This window comes from Zeus faber (assembly GCF_960531495.2).
Source record: "Zeus faber genome assembly, chromosome: 3".
Lineage (NCBI taxonomy): Eukaryota > Metazoa > Chordata > Actinopteri > Zeiformes > Zeidae > Zeus > Zeus faber.
The window spans coordinates 29,488,172-29,500,953 of NC_137190.1; the positions used below are offsets into that span (position 1 = coordinate 29,488,172).

The following is a 12,782-nucleotide window of genomic DNA, read 5'->3' on the forward strand; positions in this document are numbered from 1 at the left end:
GCCGGGGAGGGCACCGTCAAAACACAGACGCGCGCGCAACAAGAAAAGGACAAAAAAGAATAATCAAAGGGGATGACTGCACGTTCAAACATTAGTGTTTTCTCAAAATATTTGTCCCCTCCCAGCCTCAAACGCGACGTTCCGTAATCAAGACATAAAACACCAAACAAGCTTCCCACTTTTGGTATTGGATCACTTTGTCATCCAACCCCCCCCCCTTCCACCATTGCTCTCCATCCCAATCCCATATCTCCAGACACAGCTGTACGCAAACACCACGTATTTGGTTCTTTCACTCCGGAGGTTTTCCCATGAGCCGTGAGGACATGGCCCCCGTTGCACAACGCCGACAGCGAGGGACGGGAGGAAACGTCTTTGTCGATTACTGGGATCGGTTAAACAGCAGATCCTCTGTGCGGCAAGAGGGTTGAATTGAAGGTTGTGCGCGGTGGGACAGCGGAAGGAACCCGCTGCCTGAAGTGCTCCAAAGACCGAGGTCCTAGAGCGTCCTCTCAGAACCTGTTTGCCATTTCCCGGGTCCTGCCTTCTGTGGAATTAACACCCCAGTGTTTGCATGGATCCCTTCCAATGACCAGCTGAAAATAAATTATGAAGTTTCGTGACCCTGTGACGGAGTGATTGCTCTTGCCCATTTCTAGGCTTTGACATTGCTTGCACCGTGCAAGACTTACCCATTCATGACTTAAATAAACCCAATCTCACCTACAGCAACCAGCTAATGAGATTATAGTATTAGTTAGTATTGTTAGTTCAGCAAAGTTGTGCATCATGAACCAAGTGTGTATTGAAAGACAAGCCCACACTAACACTTGAAGCAGTAGCTTACCTACCTGCAGTGGTGAGAAGGCACCATAACCGAGTCCAGTCTACAGCGGACAGCGCTTATGATTCACTGTGCTGATGGATGAAGATCAGAGATGCTGTGACTTAGAACGAGTTAAGACTTGGAGGGTGTGTGCATGTCTGTGTGGAAGTGAGATTAAAAGAGATGAGGTTTTACTGATATAGTCCTCTAATGCAAGCATCAAAGGGCTTCACATACTGCATCCTCTACGGTAACACATTATATTACACGATATACAACACACATCGAAAAAGCCACAACAATAAAACCACCACTAATAACCACTAATATTGTGAAACTCCCCCTCGTGCCGCGAAAACAGCTCTGACTCATCGAGGCATGGACTCCACAAGACCTCTGAAGGTGTCCTGTGGTATCTGGCACCAAGACGTTAGCAACAGATCCTTTAAGTCCTGGAAGTTGTGAGGTGGGGATTAATCAGACCAGGCCACCTTCTTCCATTGTTCCATTGTCCAGTTCTCTGTTCACGTGCCTCTTGTAGACATTTTCGGTGGTGGACAGGGGTCAGCATGGACACTGTGACCCGTCTGCAGCTACGCAGCCCCATACGCAGCAAGCTGTGATGCACTGTGTGTTCTGACACCTTTCTATCATAGCAGCATTAACTTTTTCAGCGATCTGTGCTACAGTAGCTCTTCTGTGGGGTTGGACAAGAAGGGCTAGACTTTGCTCCCCACACACATCAATGAGCCTTTGGCACCCATGATCCCGTCAACGGTTCACCGGTTGTCCTTCCTTGGACCACTTTTGGTAGGTACTAACCACTGCATACCAGGAACACCCCACGTCTGACCCAGTCGTCTAGCCATCGCAATTTGGTCCTTGTGAAAGTCACTCAGATCCTTACGCTTACCCATATTTCCTGCTTCCAACACATCAACTTCAAGAAGTGACTGTTTGCTGCCTAATATATCCCACCCCTTGACCGGTGGCATTGGAACAAGATGAGCAATGTTATTCACTTCACCCGTCAGTGTTACTAATGTTGTGGCTGATCGGTATACATTATAAACATAACTTGACAGATATTCTAGACCAGTGTGTCCATTTATTGTGGGAAGACTGGGAATCGAACACAGGCACAGCAGGAGAGACAGACTGATAAGAGAGAGACTAAAGGAGATCTGGCACCTCTGCTAATGGAGGAGAAGTTCATGGGGCATAAACATCACAAATCACTCGGTGCTCTCCCTGCAAAATGTTTAAAGTCTCACATACCAGCGGCTCCTCTCATCTCAGAATGACACCAAGAGAACAAAAGCATCTGTTAGACGGACAGCCCACCCTCTCTCCTTTCCTTCTCGTGTTGTTCCTACTTTATTTTTGGCATGAGAACGAGTGAACCAAAACTTTCCCACATTGACAAATGTCACTTTGACTTTCTGCGTGGCTGCTCGAACGGAAAATTCACCGTTTTTCTGGGTCCTGTCGAACGGGACCTGATGGCGCGAACCGTAGAGCCGCGATTTTCACCCGCCGTGCCGCAGCACACCGGTGTGCCGTGAGCGCTCTCCGGGCGTAATGGAAATCAACTCTTGTGTCGCAAGATCAAGATCATCCAGCCACGTTTGACTCTGAAAGTGACGACTTTGTAGTGGTGAACGGTTCGTCTCTTTCTCAGATTGGGTTTGTGACGAGTCGCTCAGGAAAGCGACTGATTCGACTTTCTGTGGCACGGTGGCGCAGTGCATTGCACTGCTGCCTCACAGCAAGAAGGTCCTGGGTTCGATTCCCGCCTGGGGCGCTGTTGGCACCGTGCTCCGGCGGGTTATCTTCCAAAAAAACAGGAGCCTTTCTGTGTGGAGTTTGCATGTTCTCCCCGTGCTCACATGGGGTTTCCTCCACCTCACGTCAGTAAGGACCCCCACCAAAAACATGCACCCATCATCGTCTGACCAGCGATGGACACTTATCACCTGGTCCCCGGGCGCGTCCACGTATGCTGCCCACTGCTCCTGGCTGTGCCCCCGGAGGAAGGACAAGCCAGGATGGGTCAAAAGCAGAGGAGCCATTTCACCGGCCACCATCAAGCATGTGTTGTGGAGTGTCGTGTGACAATTAAAGACTGTTTCTTCTTTCTTTTCTTTCTGACTCTTGGCTCATTTGATTCAGTTTGTTTAACGCACGCTGAGCAAGGGAGGACCTCCAGTGACTTCCGATGGACGAGAGTTGATTATTCGTGTGTCAGTTTGTGAATTGAAGCCCACACACCCGCTCTCATCGCAGTGGCCCCCCCGACTCCCGAGTCGTTTAAAAGAGTCGTCGCGAGTCTTGCATCGCTAGCAGCGGGCCATCAGAATAAGCACAGCTATACATGTTTCTAACATATTCAGTGCTTTTTGCCGTGGGATTATTTCATTGGGAAAAGTGTGCCGTGGCAGAAGGAAGGTTGGGAAACACTGCTGTGGGGAATATCAGTTGAACTCCCCGCGTTCGGACGTCTTCTTGGCTCTCTGGTTGGATTGAGCCATAGTGCAAACACGAACCGCCGTCCAAGTACATTGAGGCCACAGCTGCCGTGCCTCTCCCTTCCAGTAGTAGGGACCATTTTTCACGACTTGTATACATTACTTATAGACAGAAAACACTGGAGTTGTACCATCGTCTGCTTTACTCCGGGTGGGGTACATGACTAGTTGGAAAGTCAAGAACTGTTTATCGCTTGGCTGTGTGGACGGGCTGAGAGAGTCAAGGCCTGTGTGCTTGGGGGCTTTTTTGACTGATCAGGGCAAGGCACATACACACACGGGGAGGCAGGCGTCAAGCTGATACAACACAGCTGTCCTGCTACAGAATATTGCGTTACACGTGAAAATGCCCCGGCCGTTCCGTTTTAACCTGCACCGCTCGGATTGAACGCGCGCTGAGGAAAGGCAAAATGAAGTGAGGAGAGAAGCAACGCACGCCGCCCAGGAGAGGCCACAAAGAAACGCAGATCCAGCAGATCTCGGCCTGAGTGGGTTAAAGCCACATAAAGAGATACTCCTCTTGCATTGGAAGAGGACGCCCTGTCCCTCAAAGACACACACACACGTTTGTGCAAATGCTGCCTCCAGTAGTGGGCAAACAAAGACTCTGAAAACATTTTGGTGCGGAAGGCTTTTGGAGACACACTTGACGTCATCGAGAGAGAGCGATTCATCCTGGATTCCGCACCGTCAGGAATATCAAAGAAAACAACAGAGCGTTTCACAATGACTTGCCTCAGCAACGGAAGGTTTGACTCAGAGAGGCACAGAAAAGACAGGCAGACAGACACAAATTTCATCGATCGAATCAAACTATCTTTGTTTTTGTTTTTTTCCCCCCCTTCAATGGCTCTTCACGGTTCAAGAACATCTGGGTTTTGGTGTCTGAGTGGACGAATGTAGTCATCCCAGCGAGCGTCTCCGATGTAATCTTCTGGACCTCCTCCACCGGGGCTGCACGCAGGGTGGTGCACTCAGCCGCAGCTCTACGGAAGCAATGTGTTGCTTCTACACGGCCGAGCAGGGACCGTGTGAGGGTTGGGACATTAACACGAAAAAATAGAGGCACCACACTTGTGTCACGGTGCCTCGGAGCCATCGGGAAGGGGAGAGGGCGTTGGCTGAAGTGAGGGATTTGGAGAACGTCAAAAGGGAGACACCGGCCGTGCAGTCTCACCCAGTCTTCCTCTTTATGTACGTCTTCATATTTGCGGCGTCTTCACTTTCCTTTAGCCGTTTAGCCTTTTTGTTTTTAATTCCGCCGACTGGTCCGACTCAAGTCCTAGAGGCCAAGGCCTTGGTCAAGGGAACGGGCAGAGGTATGAACCCGGCGTGCATGTCATTTGCGATGGGAAGAAACCGAAGCAAACTCACGTCAACACGGGGAGAACTCCACACGCAAACTCCACACGAACCCAGAACATTCTTGGATGTATTATATACTGCCGTTTTGGATAACCTTATTTGCTTAGAACTTGACATACTTGACACACACACACACACACCCCCACACACACACAAAATGCTAAAACCCTATAAAAACTGAACCAAATTAATGCATATCCATCTGGGAAAGATAGAGCACGGCACTAAATCCCATTTACGGGAAGAAAAAGAATGAGCGAGCACAGGTTCAAACTGATAACATTGTTTCATCCGCCCTCCCATGCCTCTGCGATGTAGGATGCGCACGCATCCCACGAGCGCGCACGACGCACTCGGCTTTGTTATCTCTCCACTTATTTCCCAGGAGGGGTCAAGTCTGCAAAGGTCTCTTTGTGTTTTGATGGAGCAGGGACTTAAACAAGTCAGTGAACTATGAACTGCAGCGTTTAGTAACGGCAGACTTTGCACGTAAACGATCCAAATGATTTCCATGAGGACCCGACAGATGGGTGGCGAACTTACTGTAACTTTGCTGCGGGCTCGCTATGTCATTTCTCCAAGGAGCGAAGGGAATGTGTTCCATTTCACAATTGTAACAATGCAGTCGAGGAGAAAAGAAAAAGGTCATTCCCATCAGCACAAGCGGGAAAGGTTACGGCCAGAAGGAACATTATATAACCCCCCGAAGGAGACCCTCGAGGTTCATGTTTTGGCAGGCGACCAAGTCTCTCCCAACAGCTTGTCCCGTTGGTTTATATTGGATGAGCTGGAGAAAGACCATGTGGTGCGTGCGTTTGAGTTACTGCGATGCTAACCGTTTCTCTGGCTGAGAATGAGATCCTGCAAGTCCATTACCGAGACTCTTACTGAAATGGATTAATGGCAAAAAAGCTGTTAGGCGCTGGTCCAGCTGCTAGAACTCGACTCCCCTACCAAGAGGAGAACACGCCGTTGGATAAGATCATCGAGTTTGTGTTGACGCCTCCCAAATGTTCTCTTGATGCTTGTTCTGGGATCGGCAGTGTCCTGTTTAAAGTATGAGCATCGAAGTGATTCGTCAACGGTTCTGTTAGCACATCGTGTTTTAGGCTGTGATTTTTTTTTCCGGGCGTGCCAAGTTTCCTCGGTAATGCACTCCTCCCAAAGAAATCATCAACGGCAATAATCATTTACTATGGACTTACAGAGATGAGCTTCTCCACTCCACAGCTTTATGCTCTGACTTGCTGAGGAGCACAAGAGAAAGGTTGAATTCAGGCCCAGAGCAGCGCAGAAGAACGCAACACAACGTTCGGACATTTATGCTGGAACATCCGTTGAATGGCTCAGTTAAAAATCTATCGCTTTCAATTCCTGTTTCGCTTCTTTATTTCCCCAAAAACAAATCTCGTTTTGTCCCCTGGCTGTAGACTGGAAAAACAGACGCACTTTTGACTGACGGGTAGAGGTCGAAGAGGTCAGACAGTCTGCGTCAGTCTCTTGAATACATCTATCAATTTCTCCCTTGAAAAGGGAACAATGGAGTTTGGAGTTAAAGCTCAAACTTTTTAAGAACCACGGGCTTGGGGCAAAAGCACCAGCATGACCACATGGACGCAGCCAATACGAAGAGATTCTTCTCTTATATAACTTTTGTAAGTTATGGTGGAGGATAAAAACAACTTGTTACTGGCCGACGAAAGATATAATTCCCGCTGTTCGCCGAGCCACAAGAGCAACTGCAAGTTAATTAGAGGAGGAAGTTTGACGACAAGAGAACTGGAAATATTCTTCAGTGTTTTTTTAGAGCTGATCCTCTAAAACAAGGTGGTGGTGGTGGTGGTGGGGTAACAGTCATTTTGTTTGTTTTCCTCCTACAAACTGATACTTAGTGCATCACCTAGTGGTCAGAAGATAAACACTACTCATTTCAGTTGCCTCCATAGTTTCATAATCAAAAACACTTATTGATGCCTATGAGACGACAGCCAGACACAGGGGTTATAATCTCATACACACATTTATTTTATATAAAAGAAAACAAGGGTTTCAATATTAACAGTTATACACATCAAGACCTCATTGGAAAACTACTGTATCCAGCATGGCAGCAAGGCACTGGACAATGTTGGACGTCATCAGGACGTCGACATGCTCCTCCAAGTGCCTCTTGGGATCCTGGCGCAATGAAGGAAGAGGAACAGAGCAAAGAGGGCAAAAGATTAACATCAACACACCCATGATGCACGAGTAGTCACTTCATTTTTATCAGTTGTATTAATATTTTAGATTAAAACTGTGAGGCCAAAGATGTAAATACTTGAATAAATAGCAACATATGCATGTAGAGCAGGATCATCTACAACAATGTGTGCAGTTGTGGGAGAAAGATGCACCGTGTGGGGGTTAAACCTCACAATAGGCAGGTGGTTCAACAAAATGGTGATGCTCAAAGTTTTTTTTTTAAGCTATTTAACAATTTCCTGTGGCAACCTACTGAAAATAATAAATAATCCCTTACACAACAGGGATAACTCCGTCATCCGCAATATCAAACGCAAGACAGAACTCATGAAAAGACATCCCTACCTGCTTTCCCACGTTCTTGATGGCCAACTGCTCTGGAGTCATTTTGTCCTCCTCCTCAACAGCCTGTGGTGGAAAGGTCACCTTATATTCACGCTTTCCTTTTGAGACTCCATCATAAATCAGTTCATGAAACTGTATTGACCAAGGGCGGGAACCGAACGAACGGTCATCATGGCGGAACTGACTTGATAACAGCTTATTCATTCTAATTAATTCTTGGATTAAAGACTTCTGTCAGGATTTTTGTCAGGATTTTTGTGGATTCAAAAAGAAAACCTATTAACTAAAGACATAAAAGGAAAGGGTTCTCAGACCCGCTTCTTTGAAGACATTGGTCATATTCAAAATGATTTTATGCTATCACCAACAGTTCTCCTAAATGGCACTAAAGAACAAAGACTCAAATCTCGCTCGCAAAGCTGCTGAGTTGCTAAGAGAATAAGAAGATCCACTTTATTGATCCCCATGGGGAAATGTTGCCCTCTGCATTCTAGCCATCCTAGCTAACTGGGCACACTAATGTCAACTTTTCAATTTCTTTAGACAACAATGATTTTGTCATGATTGCTCAATGTGATTATGCAAAATAATAACATTTATGTGTACATTAATTACCTGTGTGATTCTAGACTATTTGGGATTTATTCTAGTTATTTGAGAGCTCTCTTGACTATCTCTTACATTTGACAGATTTATGGGTTGGTAAAAGCGCCAAATTACTTTAATTAGGGCAAAAACTATATATGTTCTCAAACAGAGTACGAAGACCATTATTTTCAAGATTTTCTCCCATGCATAAGGCCCCTGGAAGTCGGCTGCAGGTGTCACCTTATTGTAGTTCTTGGCCAGCTCCAGCATCTCCTTGACGATGGTCTCGTTCAGCTTGCAGTGCTCGCTGTAGTCCTGCAGGGTGAGACCCTCCATCCAGCTCTTCTTATGCAGGTTCAGCAGCATCTACGAGGTTCACAGGTTGGACAGTCTCTCCATAGAAATAACAGGCGTCAAAAACAAATGGCGTGTGGGTGTGTGCACGCAAGACTCAAACCTTCTGCTCTAGTTCGTTTTTCCTGTAGTTGATGGTGATGGAGTAGTAGTGCCTGTTCAGCCCGTGTATGAGAGCCTAAAAAACACCAGACTCCTCGGGTTAGGTAAAGACAAAAGAGTTCCGTGGAACTGCACTATTTTAGTCAGAAACAAATGAGGAGAGCCGTTCTGCCCAATCTGCCACTTCCAATCCAGGATTCAACTCTTACGAGTCGAAATGGCTCAAACATCAAGTCAAGACAACAAGTCATCAACAACAAGTATTTGTTACATTTTTTTGTAATTCGACTGAGGTGGTGTCACCATGTGCAGCGTGTTACCTGGATGGAAGGCTTGTTCAGATGACCCAGGTTGGACGTGGTCTGTCTTGGTTCGTGGCCCAAAACCATCATGTTGGCGTTGATCAATCTGAAGGCATCGATTACAACCTGGTACGGCGGGTTAAGACAAAAATCATACACATTGCTCATCTTGTGGTTATCACCAGTTATAGGCTAAATGCAGCCATTGGATCCAGATATACCAATTTTGAAGACCATAGGTGTTTATTTATCAAACAGTCGAGATCTGATATGGCTCGTCAAGCAACTGCTCCCTCGGTATGGGGCTCAGGTGTTGAAGCATTATGGTAGAGTATCAGACCAGATGCCAGTGTGGGTATCTGTGCTTTCCGAATTGCTGCCACCGAACATCCCCACCTTTCCTTTCACGCTCTGGATGGGATCCACCACCACCGCCACGGCACGCTCCGAAAGGGCTTCGAAGCTCTGCTGCGTGTTGATGTCCACCCCAGAGAGCCAGCAGCCGAAGCCAGGGTGACTGTGGTACCAGCCCACCACCATCTCAGGCCTGATAGGTGTGCAGGAAAATAAGAAAATAAACCCCAAAAAAAAAAAAAAGCACGATTAGCAAAGGTCATTTTACAATGTATTCAGGGTTCATTCAGACACACACACACACTTATATTAGTGTCTATTTCTAACCATTCTGTATTAAATTTATATTTTCCTGGCATAATCTGTCATGAAAGCAACGCTGGAAATGTTGTAACAATTTTTCTCAATTGCTTAAAAAACAAACAAAAAAAAAAATTTAAAAAAAGGTTCCTGTACCACAAAAATCCACACCCTTACATCATTCCCAAAAACACACACGCATTTCCCATAAGCATAATCACTATTCACCTGCATCCACCCGTTTCAATATTCAAAAGACAGTATGCAAAACCTTACACAAAAGTGGCCAAATAAATCATTTATTTCACTATATGTTAACTCAGCAAACAAATGCTCTTTATATAATAAACTCAAGTCATCAGAACCTAAACTCCAAGACCACATCTTTCTCCAGGTGAAAACGATAAGCCTCAAAAATGTGAGCACACCAATCAGAATTGCAGGGTCAAAAATAGGGTAACTCAAGGGGGGTGACATAACCAGGACTAAATCATTTTGTTATATCTATTTCAATAAAACAATATTGTATCAGCATGTATCATACAATAAAACAACACAATAACTATTTTATTAAAAATAAAATTATAATAAAAAAAAAAGAGAACCAAATGCATCCCATAAGCGTGCTGATGCTGCGTAACCTGTAGATTTGCTAAAATTTGGAAATAAAACTTTTGGAAATTGGGTATTGTGCATGGACTCTTCCTTACATGTTTTGTCAGTGTGACAAATAAAATGTCAGGTTTTTGACATAAACAGAACATACAGAAGTATTTCCTTATCCACTAATGTAAGAGGTATTTTATATTTATTTATACTGTTTTGAATTTCTCTCGCCAGGGTGTTCCTGGGGGGGTTATCTGGATAGTCAGTGCTGTGATTTCCCAAAGCTCCAATTAGTACTGCAGGAACAAAATTCAAATAGAATTTGAATATTAAAAATGAAAATAATAATTCACTATTCGAATGGTGAAATTGCCATTCGATTGTGTTTTTCTTTTTATGAATAAATAATTGATTATAAATGTTTTGGCTAACAATGGTGAATCAATTCACATGTGATGAGCAATAAAGTTCAATATAAGTTCATCCAGTTTGCACAGTGAACACACATTAGAGAGAAATATTCCCGGTAACGGTGTGCCAAGTCCGCATCGGCAGAGGTGCACGAGCACATTCCAGCCTGGTCGAGGGGCATTTGCCAATGGACTGTGAGAACACGGGCGAGATTTTTTCAGGAGCGATCTGCAGCAGGAAACTGAGTAAATTATATCTATCTAGAGTTTTTATTCGCTTTGTTTGGAGAAAAGATCGGTCTGATTGGAGCTGCGGAACCGTGCGTAGTTCCACGCCCCCTCCTACTAAATTTGAGCATTAAAAATTTTGATTCAAGGCTCTAGACTGTGACCATTTAGTCGCATTTTGCGACCATTTTTGGTGACAGTGCAACTAAATTTGGGAGCAAGGAGCACCAGCACGACTTGCAAATATGTCGACTACTTTTTTTAATCATCATCAGCACTTCAGCACAAATGGGGCTATTTTCATTGTATTCCAGTAATTACATTTCTGAGGACGAAATTCAAGCACCCCCTGTGTATTTATCAATTCTCCACCTCACCTTCCAGTTTGCTTCAGCATGTCCAACATCTTGGCCTGAAACACAGGGTCCACCGCCTCCACACTGACACCCTGTATGGGAGGGGAAATATTATCAACCAACAATAATTGCTAAAAAAAAAAAAAGATCAGATTTACAGCTCAACACTTGTAAATCATCAAAGTCAATAGAAAAACTGTTACAGAACTAGCTTTCAAAATAACACATTGTAAACATTAGAGAGAGAAGTCTATCAGGGATGGACCACCTCAGTTCACATCATTTTCTTTATTATAGGTACTCCTCACTTAACGACCAAGTTCCTTTCCTAGGACCAGGTCGTTAGGCGAATTGGTCTTTCAGCGAGAACCCGTGTTATTTCACGGTAAGGGGGTGTCGCCATTGTGAATGCTAGTGTATTGAAAACTGACAGACTGCAGGAAAGAGACTGACAATGGTGATGCGTGATGAGATGCTTGATGCTGAGACACCACGCTCGCCGCGATATTATACGCAGCGAACAATACCGACTGGGTCGTAAGAACAGTCTTTAAAGAGGTAGGTCGTTAAGTGAAGAGTACCTGTATTATATTAGAAAGATACATACGGTTCCTGACTGGGGCATGGCAAAAACATCGATCACTCGCACTGTGTAGTCATCAACAAACTCTCCCAACATCAAACCCATGACCTCCATTGGCACGCCGGCCCGCCCGTGCTTCAGCATCTAAAAAATGAAATAAAATAAAATAAAAGTCAATGTCAAAGGATTTAAAATGACATAATAAATGAAAGAGCTCTGGCATTATTTATCCTTTCTTTCGCAGCGCATCTGGATTGTGCTTACTTTGAGCAGTGCCAATGATGAGATGTAGACCTGTTCCGCCGTGTCCACAGCAGGTGCATCTGTGGGAGGGCCCTTGGAGTCAAAGTAAAGGCAGAATGTCACGTTGACAGCCGGCTGTTGACGGACTAAATTACACCATTAAACGATAACTTCAACTGAGCTACAGCTTAACCGTTTGATGTTTCTGCCTTGCATGTGTGTGTGAAGGCTGTGTGTTCAGCTAAGCAGAATCAAGTAGATCATTGTGTACATAGATATAATTGGGGTATCTATCAGATTTCACATAACTGGAATAAATCAGACAGATGTTGTGATTACCCCGTTATAACTACTTTACAGTTATTTTAATCCAACTAAATAGTTTTGATCAGACAGCATGGCCACTTACCTGCCCGAGCCCAGGCATCCCGCCTCCAAGCCTAAGCAACCGGTCCATTTGGGAATATGCTTTGAGATATAAACAAATGAGAGTTGTTTATAATTTCTAATCTAACAAAGAAAACCAGACGTCACATGAATGCATCCATTGGATTGGTTAGCACGCAAGCCGCCGTGGTGACCTAACTCTTCTAGCCTTTCTGAACATTACCTCAACTCAAGTCACTTAAACAATTCAGACACGAACATTAATTGTTACCACAGTGTACTTGTTGTTATGGTTTGTTTGTTTTTAATCAAATAGTTTGAAAGTTGCCGTGCGTCGAGAAAGCCATTAGCACCGTCGGCTAACTGAGTCATTAGCTGATAGAAGCTAGCTGGCACCACAATAACAAAACAGAGGCAGCAACAGCATGTGACTTAAAAATGTTCCGTCTCGCTCACTCACTTTCGGTCTCACTATTCAACCGCTGATCGACTGGAAAGTTGTACAGAATTCCAACTTACGTGTAGGAAACCAGATATCGGCGACACCACTCCGGGTTTCTTGTGCGCTAGCGCAATGAATCAGCCGGAATGCTGTGGCGTACTTCCGTCGCACGGTAATGACGTTTTCGACCCTCTTTGGCTGCAGTTTCGTCGCTTGGAC

At 45.0% G+C, this 12,782-nt stretch overlaps 1 protein-coding gene across 1 annotated transcript; it reads right to left on the bottom strand.

The window, feature by feature from the left end:
• Positions 1-6,720: 6,720 nt before the first annotated feature.
• On the bottom strand, positions 6,721-12,704 carry psmd14 (proteasome 26S subunit, non-ATPase 14). Its single transcript, XM_079997158.1, has 11 exons — positions 12,641-12,704; positions 12,144-12,202; positions 11,756-11,827; positions 11,516-11,635; positions 10,930-11,000; positions 9,051-9,201; positions 8,673-8,780; positions 8,354-8,428; positions 8,137-8,262; positions 7,309-7,371; positions 6,721-6,897 (listed from the first exon to the last, which is right to left on the bottom strand). The coding sequence occupies exons 2-11, from the start codon at positions 12,189-12,191 to the stop codon at positions 6,799-6,801; spliced, it is 933 nt and encodes a 310-aa protein (XP_079853284.1). The 5' UTR covers positions 12,192-12,202; positions 12,641-12,704; the 3' UTR covers positions 6,721-6,798.
• Between the last annotated feature and the right edge of the window lie 78 nt (positions 12,705-12,782).

Coding starts and splice junctions, on each gene's coding strand:
- psmd14 (XM_079997158.1), bottom strand. CDS start 12,191: ATGGACCGGTTGCTTAGGCTTGGAGGCGGGATGCCTGGGCTCGGGCAG. Junction 11,636..11,755: donor CATCATTGGCACTGCTCAAA/GTAAGCACAATC, acceptor TTCATTTTTTAG/ATGCTGAAGCACGGGCGGGC. Junction 9,202..10,929: donor ATGCTGAAGCAAACTGGAAG/GTGAGGTGGAGA, acceptor CACACCTATCAG/GCCTGAGATGGTGGTGGGCT.